We start from the raw sequence: 14916 nt of genomic DNA, 5'->3' as shown, positions 1-14916 counted from the left end.
GCTGAGCTTTGGGGGAAAAGCGAAGAGCCAACGCCAGAGACCACACTATAAACATGAGGGTACCAATTGCGGTGTCGCCCATTGCCGCTGGCGACCCCTCTCCCCAACCCCCCTATCAACACCGTTGCCGAGGAGCGAGGATCACATCAGGACAGGAAATGGCGTTCCTATGCGACACCTGCAAGAAAGAAATGGCGTTGTTGCTGACCCTGCCACCAAAACCACACCATCGCCGAGAGGCAGAGCCAGGCGACGGAGGACACTTGTGGGTTTATTCGTGATTTTTGTTTGAACTTCCAAACGAATAGGTACCATATTTGTACGAGCTTCTATAAAGAGTATCCATACAGGGTGCTGCAGTACTGGTAGTACGTAATAGAGTACATGTTTGTTCCATGTATATGTACCGTGTCCTACGTGTCCGGCCGGAAAACACGCTTTCACTTTTTTCACCCGGACGCTGTACAGTCCCTACAACACGCCATTAAAGTCGACCGTTCGCTCTCGAGTTTTGAATCATCAACGGGGTACGAGGAAGTGAGGTTTGCCGAAAGAAAGAAAGAACTTTGAGCAAGTCAGGACCGGTGAAACCGTCTCGGTGCCGTCAAAAGCTCGGCGGCAGCGCCAGCCCTCAACTTTGTGGCCACCTCACTGCTGAACATCGGTAGAGATGCCGTGTTGATTTACTACATACAACCATTGTTGTATTAACATTTTGCCTAATAGTATGGTTAATAGTATAGTCAACTGCTGGTCTTGCCAAGTCATCTGTAGCCAAATTTATAGCCGACAAGTACAATAGTTACATGTAAATGTGCACTGCTTTTTTGATATAGCCAAATCTATAGCCAAATCATCGGTGTAGTATTCTCGCAAGAAAAAAAAACTTCACGGGTTAGTCCAGGCACCAGCAGCCAGCCGCAGAGGCACGGGGTAGTATTGTCGCAGAGCCAGACCGCGCCGCGTCCCCCGCCTCCCGTCCAAAACCACGTGTACGCCGGGCCACCAGGAAGCCGCCGCCGCCGCCGCCACCATCGCAGCAGTGGAAACGCGAGGAGAAAGAAGAAGAAGAAAGAAAGACATCCAGACGGAACGGAAACCCCGACGCGGTCGCCCCGTCCATTCGTCCCGCCCGCCCATTTACCTTTTCCACGGGCGCTAATTTAATCCGTCCGTCCGCGCCCCCCCGTCCCGTCCCCCGCTCCCGTGTCGCTCCCCGCCACCGTCACCGCCACCGCCTCCGCAGCCCCTCGTGCGCGCCGCCGCCCAGCGCCTCGCAGATGACGGCCGCCGCCGTCACGCTCTCCCACCAATGACCCGCGCGCAGCCCGCACCCCAGCTCGCCGCGGCGCTCCTCCTCCCCTTCCTGCTGCTGCTGCTGCTCGCGCCCGCGGAGGTCGCGGCCTCCACGCTCGCCGTCGCGGGGGGCTCCGCCGTCTGCGGCGTCGCCGCCGACAACGGCACCGTCTACTGCGTCGCGCCCGGCGCCGGCTCGTCGGCCTACAACGCCTCCGCCTCGCCCGTCGCGCCGTGGCTCGTCTTCTCGCAGGTCTCGGGCGGCGCGGGCTTCCTCTGCGGCGTTGGCGCGGCCGCGGGTGGTGGCGTCCCCGCGCTCTTCTGCTGGCCGCCGGCGGTCCCGGGGCAGCTCAGGCGGGTGTACAGGGGCCCTGCGCCCCTCTCGGACCTCGCCGTCGGGGCCGAGCACGTCGCCGCGTACGACGGGCAGGCGCGCGGGATCCGATGGTGGAGGAGGGAGTCCGGCCAGTTCCCGGAGCTGGCCCTCGGCAAGTTCGGCTCCCTCGTCTCCGGCGACGGCTTCACCTGCGCGCTCGACACGGGCTCCTCCTCTTCCGCGGTCCGCTGCTGGGGGGCTAGAGGTAGCGCCGTGCAGGCGGCCTTCGCCAACGTCTCTGTGTCGTCCCTCGCCGCGGGGGGCTCCCGCGCGTGCGGCGTCGTGTCGGCCACCGGCGCCGTGCTCTGCTCTGGCTTTGTGGACAAGCTCCCGCAGAACGACCTCTACCCGCACGGGCTCGCCGTCGGCGACTCCCACGCCTGCGGTCTCCGGCGGCCTAACCACACCGCCGTGTGCTGGAACCTCGCGGGGCCGACCCCCACCGTCTACTTCCCGGCCTTCGGGACGGCGTTCGAGTTCCTCGTCGCCGGCGGCAACCTCACGTGCGGCCTCGTCACCGCAAACTTCACCGTGCAGTGCTGGTCGTCGACCTCGCCGGCGGCGGACAACGCCGCGGTGATGGTGCCGTTGCCCGCGATTCTCCCCGGCTCCTGCGTCCTCAACGAGTCCTCGTGCGAATGCGGCGTTTACCCTCGGTCCGGAGAGCTCTGCGCGAGCGCGCGCGCGGGCGGCGGCGTTATCTGCAATAGGCTGTGCGACACCTCGACGCCGCCGCCGGCACCAGCGTCGCCGCCTCAGTCACCAACGACGGCTACAAAGCCATTGTCCAAAGTCTGGATCGCCTTCGCCGTCGTAGGCGCGGTCGGTGTCTTCGCTGGCATCTGCTCCATCATCTACTGCTTCGTCTTCGGCTTCTGCAGCCACAAGAGGATCCATAACTCCGTCCAGCCCAATCTCGCCACCAACGCCCCTGCCGCGGCGGCGGATAACGTCGGTGGCGTCGGCGTTGGAGTCGGCGCCGGGGCCGTGGCGAGCCCCTACGGCTCGCCGAACGGGTCACGGGCGCGTGGCCTCTTCCGGCGGCAGCTCTCCCGCGCCATGACGCGGCAGCGCAGCGGGCCGTCGTCCTTCAACTTCAAGGAGCACACCGAGGAGTACACGTTCGCGCAGCTGGCGACGGCGACGAACGGCTTCGAGCCGGAGGCCAAGATCGGCGCGGGGAGCTTCGGCACGGTGTACCGCGGCAAGCTCCCCGACGGCCGCGAGGTCGCCATCAAGCGCGGCGAGGCGTCGGGGCCAATGGCGCGCAAGTTCCAGGAGAAGGAGAGCGCGTTCCGGTCGGAGCTGGCCTTCCTCTCCCGGCTCCACCACAAGCACCTCGTCGGCCTCGTCGGCTACTGCGAGGAGAACGACGAGCGGCTGCTGGTGTACGAGTACATGAAGAACGGCGCGCTCTACGACCACCTCCACCCCAAGGGCGGCGGCGCGGACGCCGACGCGGCGTCGCCGGTGGTGTCGTCGTGGAAGCTGCGCATCAAGATCCTGCTGGACGCGTCGCGGGGCATCGAGTACCTGCACTCGTACGCCGTGCCGCCCATCATCCACCGCGACATCAAGTCGTCCAACATCCTGCTGGACGGCGGGTGGGTGGCGCGCGTGTCGGACTTCGGGCTGTCGCTGATGGGGCCGCCGGAGACGGAGGAGGCGGGCGGCGCGCAGGCGCAACCGCAGCACCTGTCCATGAAGGCCGCCGGCACGGTGGGGTACATGGACCCGGAGTACTACGGCCTGCACCACCTCACCGTGAAGAGCGACGTGTACGGCTTCGGCGTGGTGATGCTGGAGACGCTGACGGGGAAGCGCGCCATCTTCAAGGAGGCCGAGGGCGGGAGCCCGGTGAGCGTGGTGGACTACGCGCAGCCGAGCATCGTGGCCGGGGAGCTCGGCAAGGTGCTGGACGGGCGCGCGCCGGAGCCGTCGCCGCACGAGGCCGAGGCCGTGGAGCTGGTGGCGTACACGGCCGTGCACTGCGTGCGGCTCGAGGGCAAGGACCGGCCGGCGATGGCCGACATCGTGGCCAACCTGGAGACGGCGTTCGCGCTCTGCGAGGGCAGCGCGGGCGGCAGCCGCGGCGCCGGCGGCACCACCACGGGCGGCGGCTTCGGCAACAGCTCGTCCAGCGCCAGCCTCTCCATGACGTCCATGGAGCTGTCCGGAAGGCTCGCGGAGTAGCCACATTCGTTCCAGGAGTTTCAAATTGTGATTAGCCCGGGAAGGAAGGAGGCGAGGTCCTTGGATCGTGATCCGTTTGTTAGTTCATTGATTTTTGATTTGAGGCTAGATTTTGGAACCGGAGAGGTCTCTCTGTGTGCGTGTGATCTGTGATGTGATTATCTCACTCGTCTCACGCATTTTGTTCTTGGTGGATGTACATGATCGTATTGAACTGATCTCTTCTGTCTCAACAATGCTCTCTGCGTTCGAGCCTTTGCGGCATCATTCCCAGCATGATAATTTCTCCCGATTACCCTACGAATCATTGCGTTCCAAGCCACTTTTGTGGGATTCCAGCAGAATCATTGCGTCCCAAGCAGCTTTTTCGGCCATTCAGGAGGGAAGAATCAATCTCGATCATCATCGTCGAGCATCTTTGGAGTTTGAACAGATCAAAGCGCTACCATCTCCCGCGCCGTTCTCTCTTCTTGGCTTCCGGTCTCCGGTCTACTAAAGCGTGGAGCGGTCAAATTTCTTTATTCCAAGTTCCAACCCAAACGCATCGCTGGGCGGTCAATCGGGGGTTCGCTCGCTGTCGCTGGGAAGTGGTTCCGGGCTGCTTCCTGCCGGCGAGCAATCGCTCGGTGTGATTTTGGGTCTGCCGTGACGAGCACGTACGGCGCGGTCGTTTTCTCCGGGCACTCCGCGTCATCTTTGGCCGCCGGTAGTCTCGTGGTGTGCAGTTTCGGCAACCAGGATGACAAAAGGATTGGTCAGGACGAAGCGGACGCCGGTGTCAATTTCAACGCCGATCTCTACACAAACTACTACTGTAGTAGGTCTTTATTAGCCCCTCACCATCGCAAAAATGACAGGTTTTTAGTTCCCACCCGAAGGGGGTTGATTTATGATGTGGCTGCGGTTTTAATGGCGGTCCGGCGAACTCAAAAAGTACAATGCTCAAAACGAATCAACGAAAAAGATGATGGAATGGAAAAAAAAACTGGAATTTTATGAAATCATGACTTTTGAAAACAAACAATATGAAGGTAGATCAATAAAAGTCATATAGTATTAGTTTTTGAAATTGAATAATCTAGGAAAATGAAAATGAATTTTTGAAATGCTGTACAACAATTTTAGTTATTCTTTGGAATTCTATACTTTTGTCAAAACTTATATTTTTATGTTCTCTTTTTTCGTTTTATGAAGTAAAGAATCTTATTTATTATTGTATATGTATTACTCCCTCCGTTCCTAAATATTTGCCTTTTTAGAGATTTCAAATGGACTACCACATACGGATGTATATAGACATATTTTAGAGTGTAGATTCACTCATTTTGCTCCGTATGTAGTCACTTATTTGAATATCTAGAAAGACAAATATTTAGGAACTGAGGGAGTATAATTTTTAGGTTCTTCAAAATCATTTTATTCCTGCATTTTCTTCTTTTGATGATCCGGTTGTTCTTTTTTGTCATGATTGGGTTGCCATACCTTCAAAACCACCACCACATCCTCAGGCAAAATGTTTTGAGTAGTGTGAGGGACCAAGTCCACTTGCTATTTAAAGTTAATGGTAAAAATTAAAATTGGCAATTACTTGAGAGACCAAATAAAAGTATGATACAAGAAATAGAATTGGTAAATTGTTGACAGACCAAATAAAACTGATCACACGTATTGCTTTTTTCTTCTATTGACAACACACACGATATTTCCCTACCAAAGAAACCATCACACGTATATCATTTCTGTGAGACAACCTATCCCTCACAAGCTAGCCTAAAAAAATCCATGTCTTGTCTATGGCGACAAATGCGGTAAAGATTTTGGATAGGTGTGGAAGGCCATATGAGGTCTCGGATATGGCTCTTATTTTAATGGCAGTCCAGCGAACTAAAAAATGGAATTGCATAAAATGTTCAAAATGAAGTAGCAAAGAACTCAATAAAAGAAAAAAACTGAAATTTTATTTGAAAATCATGGACTTTTGATAAGAAATAACATGATGGTGCATCAATGGAAAATACTACAATTGTTTGAAATTGAAGAATTTAGGAAAATGGGAAATAAACGTTTCGAATGCCTTTGAAAAAAATTAGTTACTTTTCATAATTCTCCTTTTGGTTAGAATAATTTTTTAATCTTCTATTTTTTCATGTCATAAAGTAAACAACTATATTTAATATCATACTAGACTTTTTGGCCATCTAGGTTCTTCAAAACTGTTTTATTCCTCCATTTTCTTACTTCGATGATTTGATTGTTCTTTTTGTCTATGGGGACAAAATCTATCTGCTATTGAAAGTTAATTTTAAAAATTAAAATTGGCATATGAAAACAATTTAGAGTCCGAAATAAACTTTATCACACATATACCCTTTTCTTCTATTGACAACACACTTTTTTCCTTACCAACAAAACCATTGCAAATATATCATGTTATTCCTTTTTAAATAGTCTATCTCTCACCGGCTTAAAAAAACTCATGTCTTGTCTATGTCGACAAATGCAGTATGGGTTTGGGATAGGTGTGGATGGGCAGATGAGGTATTGGACATGGCTACCATTTTTATGCAGTCCAGCGAACCAAAAAAATGAAATTTTATAAAATGTTCAAAATGATGTAGCGAAATGTTATTTGAAAGTCAGGGACTTCTGAAAAAATTAACATGAAGGCGCATTACTGGAAAATCCTATAATTAATTGAAATTGAAGAATTTAGGAAAATGGAAAAGAAACTTTTGATGGCTAGAATACTCTACTTTTTATCATTTATTCATCCATTTTGTAATTAAACAATTCTAGTTAATACTGTATTATACCTTTTAGCCTTCTAGGTTCTTCAAAATTATTTTATTCATGCATTTCTTCTATTGATGATTTGGTTGTTCTTTTTTGTCTTGACTACGTTGCCATACCTGCAAAACCACCATCATCAGGCAAAATGTTTCGAGTAGTGTGAGGGACCAAATCCACATGCTATTAAAAGTTAATGGTCAAAATTTAAATTGGCAAATAGTTGAGAGACCAAGATAAACTTATGACACATATGACTTCTTTCTTGTATTGATAACACACACGCTTTTTTCCTACCAACGAAACCATTGCACATATGTCGTTTTATTTGTTTATTTAAAACAACCTATGTCTTGTCTCACTGGTCAAAACTCGTGTCTTGTCTATGGCGAAAAAAAATGCGATACGGGTTCTGGATAGACACGGAAGGCCAGATGAGGATTTGCAGCTCTAGGGATAATCCGATCCCTTTTTCTAGCAAATTCATATTTTGAGTTTAAAATGTTGAGGACATCCAGAAGGAAAAAAAACAACAACTGGTGTATAGAAAGTAGAGTGAGTCTTGTATCATCATGTTGTTGTGAACTTTTTTTGTTGTTTTGTATTCCAGGAACATTTTTTTAGAAGCCATAATAGCATATTTAGGTTGTGGAAAATGTCTCTGTTTTTTTACACCGCAAATCGGATGAAATTTTGTTAGGTAAGTACTCCCTCTACTTACAAATATAACATGTTCTAACTTTTTTTGAATAGGATGTATAATATTCAAATCATCTTACCTCCTAATTATTTTTTGGGAAAGAGATGTGACCTCGGGACTCATTATTTGTTTTCGGTGGGGTACCCCCAACTTCAGCTGATGATAGAACAGGTGCATGGTAGGCCTTTTCACGACACGGTGGCTCAGTCACGAGAGCCTACACACTGACACATCGAATTCCCATACGCATTATTGTGCCCTTTCGAAGTGGCCTATTGAACAGTGTCACACAAGTTGATGCCAGCAACATGGCTTGAGACGTCTCAACAATACATTTTGTCTACATCTATATGGAGATGGGCGTTCGGGTAGTTGGTGAAACGAATCCCTCGCCGTGTCGCGCTCCCAAGGGCAGCTTCCCCTTCTCCAGTCGTGCCATGCTCCCCATGCTTAACGATCCGGCCATGGAGATGGAGACCGTTCATGCATGTGAAGTGTTGGACAAATACTACCTATCTTTGTCAATGGAGCAAGTAGGAAAACTATAGAAGATTGTGCCAACTGATTTTTCAGTCCCTCCGTAGTGCTTTCGTATTTGGAGTCACGGAAAACTTAACATAGACAATGAGCTACTGTCACTAAAGAAAAGAGCAGACAAAGTCAATGATGGACTTGATTAATCTAGGATTTTTGCTACTCTTGGAATGTAGTTCTTCTAAAGTAGTCACTTCTGTTCACTCTCCTCTCCTCCTCTTTGTTCTCCTTTCAGTTATTCTACACGGTGAGACGAGTTAGTGATGTCACTCACATCGCTGTGGATGCACCTCAAGACATAGATTTAAGTTTGATTTTTTTATGCATGCATTTGGGGTTTGAACGTTGAAGTATAATGTCCAACCTTCTCCTACAGTTTGGACTTTTGGATGAATTGGATAGAGCAGTGGTGGAGCCAGGCTTACCGGTATGAGTGTACATAGTTCAAGATTTTACTATTTTATAGCTATTATATATATATATATATATATATATATATATATATATATGCATATTTTATCTACCTAGTTTATGCTTCTTTATTGGAATTAACGGGTGTACATATGTACACCCATTTCCCCTTGTGGCCCCGTCGATGAGCCGGAGCACGAATTCAATACAATATCATCGTCAACAAGTCTCAAGTTCAAAAACCTACCGAAGTAGTATTAAAAAAATATTATGACCTATATCATCGCCACGCCTAAGGACTAAGAAAACCTAGACATGAAGGGGAGTGTTGAAATATAATGTTCAACCCTCTGGAAACTCGTGTTGGCACGCACCTGCCCAGGCGTGTTGGTCGCCCGATGGCCTCACGATCCGTCAAGTCATTGGATTCTACACGAGAGCACAAACAAGTTTTAAAACTTAGTTGCTGAAACTTGCGTTTTTGTCGGTCTTTGTCAGTCGTAGGTTCTGAAACCTACGATATTGTTGGTTGTTCGTACCAAGTTGCAGAAGTTGAAACTGAATGAAGTTCAAAAAACTTGTCAAAACATACTGAAAATGAATCTCATTTCAAAGCCCACATCGATCACTAGAAACCCACATATGCAAACGAAACTTAATTTAGACTTTTAGTTCAAAAGATAGGAAAGATTGAAAATCAAAAGCCAAAAGAAAAGAAGGGTTGCGTGGCACCGCACCTGCGTGCTACAAATCCTCTCCCTTCAACCTCCTCTCACAGTTCAAACTTTTGGATGAATTGGGCTGGATGGATCAATATGGTATCGAAGTCAGGATATCATAAGTTCAAGACCCGGTCAACGCAATATTATTTCTTTCTGCGGCCTACATCAATCACGTGTCTTTCTCCATCAGTTCAAATTGCTAGGTGAACCAGTTAGGTGCATACAACTTATAACTAAAAGGTTTCAGGGTTCAAAAACGTAGTAAATGCAATAAATAACTACAGTCTGCCCCCACTTCCGCTGACCATGTCATAACTCCAAAGGAACATAGACGGGAGGGGAAGTGTTGGAGTATAATATTTTGCCTCTCCCATAGTTTGTACTTTTGGATGAATTGGCTAGAGCAGGAATTCAATACTCACCATGGAGAAACTTCTCCCACCGTGGGAATATAAGTGGGACACGGATTTTTAGGTCTTTGATTTGATTGCTGAAAATTTTGTTATATGTTATAAAAAATTATGTTCGTCTTCTCGAATTTAGTTTTTGAACATATATTTTTGTGGCATATTATGTGTGTTTCACTAGCTAAATTGATGACCTAAGTTTCCATGGTAGACTTGTATCCCAAAACAAGAGCGGAGAAAGTCATCGGGAGACTTAATTAATCTAGTTTTTTTGTTTAAACTAAAATTCCAAAATGCTTTGCCTCGACGATCACCCAATTGACTGCCTCATTCTTTTTCTTGCAGAGGATACATGTAAGTATAGTGAACATGCCATGAAAAACCTTCACATTTCTTTCATTCCATATGATCCACATGACGATGCCCATAGTTTCTTTTTTGATGATTCACATTTGTCATTTGCTTTCCCACCATTCCTTAACCGAGTTATCCTCCGCCCAAGCGGCTATGTCCGGTTAATGCAGTCAAAGCCAATCCTTGATCAAACCTCATATCCGGATTGTGATTCAACATTGGAACACAAGGTGTGCCTCTATCTTCAACACCCACATGCCTAGCGGGTACAATGTCGGAGTTGGCCACCCTCTTCTCTGTAACTAATCTGTCATCCAAATTCTATTTTCCATAATGAACCATCCAAAAGAATATTGCACTGTGCTTATTTCCAAGTTTTTCATATAGTGTGATGCATCGTGGAGGAAGTTTTACTCTCCAGCTGAGGTTAATTTCCAAGTTATTCATATAGTGTGATGCATCGTGGAGGAAGTTTTACTCTCCAGCTGAGGTTAATTTCCAAGTTATCTTGTTCACCTCATTATCATTGAGCTTCTATCTCTAATGGTTTCGTCCATAGGGTGGCAATTGAACAACCTATATGCTCTTGGTTAATACTTGCTTGATAGACTACTTGCGGCGGGAGGCCATGAAAAATGAGGAGTTTTTTTTAGAAAAGAAGGATGACCCCTGGCCTCTGCATCTAGAAGATGCATACGGCCACTTTATTGATTATTCCCGAGGACCTTACAAAGTGTTACAACAATAAGCCTGAATCCACCAACTAGGCAACATATGCCGCTACTCCTATCCATATGATGAAGGGGTGCTAGCTGGGCCCCTACCCAGACCACTCACCTAAACCTAACATCGAAAGCCGGAATCCCTAGCCTAGCCACATACCGGGTCTGGGGCATAAACCGGTCTGACGCACTCACAGGTGTCGTCTCCACCATCTTCCACAGGTCCATCTCCAAGCAGATTGAGGTGCCATCCTTGGCAGGCCCTCCGCCATCAACGCCACCATGACGCCAAATGACGACCACCACCTACGGTAGAACATCACCAAGCAGATGGAGCGCTACCACAGGACGAAGATCAGCGGTAGAATAGATAAATCGCCGCACACATTGCCGCCGCCAAACACCTCACACGCACCACGAAGCGCCCACCGTGCTTCCGGGGACCCCAGGCGACGCCTTCAAGAAGGAGCGCGACGAAGGGACGACGCCGTCGCCCGCAAGGGGAACTAGAGCTTTCGCCCAAATGAAGAGCATAGTGAGAGACGTGATAGGACCTCGACGAGGCCTCCAAGAAGGGAACCGACGCCCACAAGGCGCCGCCATTGTCGTGGCCTCCGCCGACGGCCAAGGGTTTCCCCCAATCCCGCCCCCGTCCCAACCACCCGGCCAAAGACCTGGCCAGGGGAGTGCCCGCAGCCGAAGAAGGCATCGGACTTCATCGTAGCAGGCACGCCGGGTGACGGGGCACCCCGACCCACCGTAGTAGACGTCCACCGAGACCTCGCCGCCCGCACAGCCGAAGTCGCGGACCACCAGCTCCCACGGTCGTCGCCCGTCAAGAGGCCACGCCGTCCACGCCGTTCGAGGCCGCCGCCCCGGCATCCACCCACCGCGCACATCCCATCAAGACACGGAGAACGACCCACATCGCCGCCACCAGGGAGACCACGCCGCGAACACCCTAGCCGGGCGACGAAGCAGGGCCGCGCCGGCCAGATCCGGGCGGATCCGACGATCCCCGGCCCACCAGCCGCCAGAGAGGAGCCATCCCCGATCCAGGGCCGCTCCGGCCTGATCTGGCAGTTCGGCGGCCACCAGGAGTTGAGGAGGCGGGCGGCGGCGTCTGATGCGGGAAGGGGGCGTCTCCACGTCGAGGCGGGTGCGCGGGGAAGCCCCGCCGCCGCCTACTGCCGCGGGGGCGGCTTCCGGCGGCGGCGGGGGAGGAGGAGGGAAGGCGGGGGAAACCTGGGGGCGGCTAGGGTATCGCCCCCGAGTCGCCCGGAGCGGACGACGCGGGGGAAGGGTCAGGCTTGTTGCATGGTCTATTGTGCAAGATCCTTAGGCCGCTCCCTGGAGAGCCAAGCCGAATGCCAAAAGGGTGCCTTGCATCCATCACCTATAAATATCTCGTGGAGGCATAGAAATGAACCAATATCGGCGTCATTGTATGGGTTGTCCATTCCCACCCATAATTTCACCGGATCCATCCATTCAGACCAGTGCCATCAAATTTTGTTACTCGTGGAATGTAGCTATTCAAAACTTCAAAAATAGTTACTTTTGTTCATTCTCATCTCCTTCTGTTTGTTGCAACTCAACAGTTATCCTATATGGTGAGACGTGTTAGTGATGTCACTGACATGTTTCCCCTGCAAAAAAAAAAAGATGTCACTGACATGTTTATCATTGCTCTTAGGGAATTATGTAGTAGACATTAGTTTGATTTTGTTGATACACGCATCTCAAGAATTGATGCATTCAACAAGCAATCATGCTCGTGTACACGGAAAGCCGCCATGATTAAGAAAAGAAAAGCCACCTCACAATTAAAAATACCCCACAGAAAAAAGAAACTTTCATTTCAAACGACACTTGCTAATCAAACACGTACAAATCTAAAACTTTTCTCGTCGACCTTTCTCTATTGTTTTCGAGCGATGGATGCACGCGGCGATACATATGATTAGTCAACAAAGGAGTGATCGGTAGTGCGATGGTCCGAGTAATCCAGCTTAGGTTTTCCCTATCACCAACCTCTTGCGTCCTTGTCCAGGCCCTTCTGGGCGGCAGCGGCTTTTGTTTATTCTCGAGGTGCGTGTGAGAACACGAGACCTGCATATATATTGACACCATTGTTGGGTACAGCCAGCACAATAATCTGCCTTTGATCTCCTTGTGATGTTCTTTTCACAAAGCACATTTGGTACGTAGGCCAGCGTGTGTGTGCATGTAGTGCGGCCGACTCGAGGCGGCCAAAAGCTTTCGGCCGAAAGCGTTGCGGTCAAGAAAGGGAGGCCAACGAGAGATCCAGGCATTTTTCTGATTGCGGACAGGATTGGGTTGTTGAGATTAGCAACTTTGCAGTGGAGGACGTGTGGGCATATGTGTACGCGATTAGTGTCTAGACCTTTTTAATTAAGCACTCCTTTCGTTTTTATTTACTCTAGATATTAGGTTTGATTGAAGTCAAACTTTATAAAGTTTGATCAAGTTTATAGAAAAAACATAAACATTTATCATAACAAATCTATATGATGTGAAAATACATTCAATAATGAATCTGATGGTATTGATTTGTTATAGTACTCCATCCTTCCCAAAATAAAAGGCACGGTTGACTTTTTACGGTCTTTAATGCACGACTTTAATCACTAATATATATCAAAGTATATGGATTGAACATGTATAAATGGCATTGTCATATTTATCTCGCAAAACAATTTTATTTCATATGTATGCATACTAATTTTATAGACATACAATACATGAAAATCGTAGTCAAAGAAGTTATGCAACGAAGACCAAAAAAGTTAAACCACGCCTTATATTTTGGGAAGGAGGGAGTATATGTTAATATGTTCTTTTTACAAAAAAAAAATCAAAATTTACAAAGTTTGACTTTGATCAAAGCTAATATGCGGACTAACTAACTAAAAATGGAGGGAGTACCAAGGTGTGTTCTTCTATGTTCTTATTATGCTTTTAATTTTCTTTAATCTATGAGAACATTGGTTTTACGTCGGAAACAAAAAAACCATGCATGCATTGCTCTAGAATAATATGAGTGTTTCCTCTTGGTAAGTTAATTTGTTCGGCACTGTCAATAAATAATATATGACTATGTGCATCACCCGATGGAGAGATTGAGGGTCATCTCTTCTTTTTAAGAAAAAGATGAGTGATTTTCGGTGGAGAAGCACCCACATTTGCATTTCATTTGATGAATGCGCTTGTTTTGCGCCACCTTAGACCAACTTTAACAAAGTGGGCATATGACCCCGATCCCTATAATAACTACCAATATGTCGAATTTGGCTTGAAATTGCACTCTAGCTGTCGTTATATGCCTCCCAGTTGCCAAAACTTATGTAGCAACCCCTATATTTGGAGGCTGTGGAGGGCCAGCGTGAAGCTCGGTCCTAACCAGACGGCCACCAGCGTAGGAGGAAAGTTTCAGCTTCTTCCTCCTCGCGTCGCGGGTGGGATTTGAAGCAGCCCGACCTCCCATGCACCACCGATGACGTGCAATCGACCATTAATGCCATGCTTGCTCTCTCGGATTCTCATGACGGTCTGTCGGATGACTGCCACACGGCATCAACTCATGGCTTGCATGTGAGCAGACCGTGAGGAGTCGTGTAAGCAGCCAGGAAGTGTGTGAGAAAGCCGCCGCAACATTTCTCACTAGGAGACGCGCCATTTGACCGCTCGTCGTCGGCCGCCTCCTCAATTGCCATCTTAATGGTACCCATGGCAGGCTATAAAAGGCCGGTACCCTTCCCTCTCACCCTTATCCAATACCTTCTCCGATATTATTGCACGATCCCCTCTCGCCCGCATCCAATCCACTTCTTTGGCTTCATGGTGCAGTGGCAAGAGTTCCCCCATGTCTTTGGTTTTGAACATGACATGGAGGTGAAGTGGGTGGATCCTCTGGTCCCCTTATGGGACCAGATAAACATGGCCCTGGAGGAGGTTACGCAAATGGACACGCAATTGCAGCAACAGATTTGGGCCCTTGCCCAGCCACCACGAAAGAATGGTCGACCTGGGCCGCCGTAGCTGCATTCTAGCGGTGGCGATGGTCGTGGCCAAAATATTAGCTACTTATTAGTTCTCGGTTTAACTGTAAATGTAGTCTATCAATATAGAAATCACACTCCGACTCATTTTTCCCCAACAATAGTAGGACAAAATTGAACTAAAGTATGATTTTTGGGAAGAATTATCATAGTCAATGACAAGTGGGATGCACGTGTAAGAGAAATATGAATACTACTTTTTTGGCGAATATGTGTTTGCGTACGGCCACTGCGACCTCCATATTCATATGAAGTGTGCTTCATAGTCCATATGGCGACCACACATATGTGGATTCTCCTAGAGTTACTTTTATCTATGCAAGAAATTCAAT

General features: G+C 48.7%; 1 protein-coding gene across 1 annotated transcript; it reads left to right on the top strand.

Moving 5' to 3' along the window:
• The first annotated feature begins 1109 nt into the window (after positions 1-1109).
• LOC123189554 (putative serine/threonine-protein kinase-like protein CCR3) lies at positions 1110-4101 on the top strand. The gene has a single exon (XM_044601999.1). The coding sequence runs from the start codon at positions 1313-1315 to the stop codon at positions 3863-3865; it is 2553 nt and encodes an 850-aa protein (XP_044457934.1). The 5' UTR covers positions 1110-1312; the 3' UTR covers positions 3866-4101.
• The last annotated feature ends 10815 nt before the right edge of the window (positions 4102-14916 follow it).

Source organism: Triticum aestivum, chromosome 1A (assembly GCF_018294505.1).
Source record: "Triticum aestivum cultivar Chinese Spring chromosome 1A, IWGSC CS RefSeq v2.1, whole genome shotgun sequence".
Taxonomy (NCBI): domain Eukaryota; kingdom Viridiplantae; phylum Streptophyta; class Magnoliopsida; order Poales; family Poaceae; genus Triticum; species Triticum aestivum.
Note: the sequence above shows the minus strand (reverse complement) of the source record. Positions and strands in the feature narration are given on the sequence as shown.

What these genes read in the sequence shown, in the direction of transcription:
- LOC123189554 (XM_044601999.1), top strand. Translation starts at nt 1,313, where the DNA reads ATGACCCGCGCGCAGCCCGCACCCCAGCTCGCCGCGGCGCTCCTCCTC.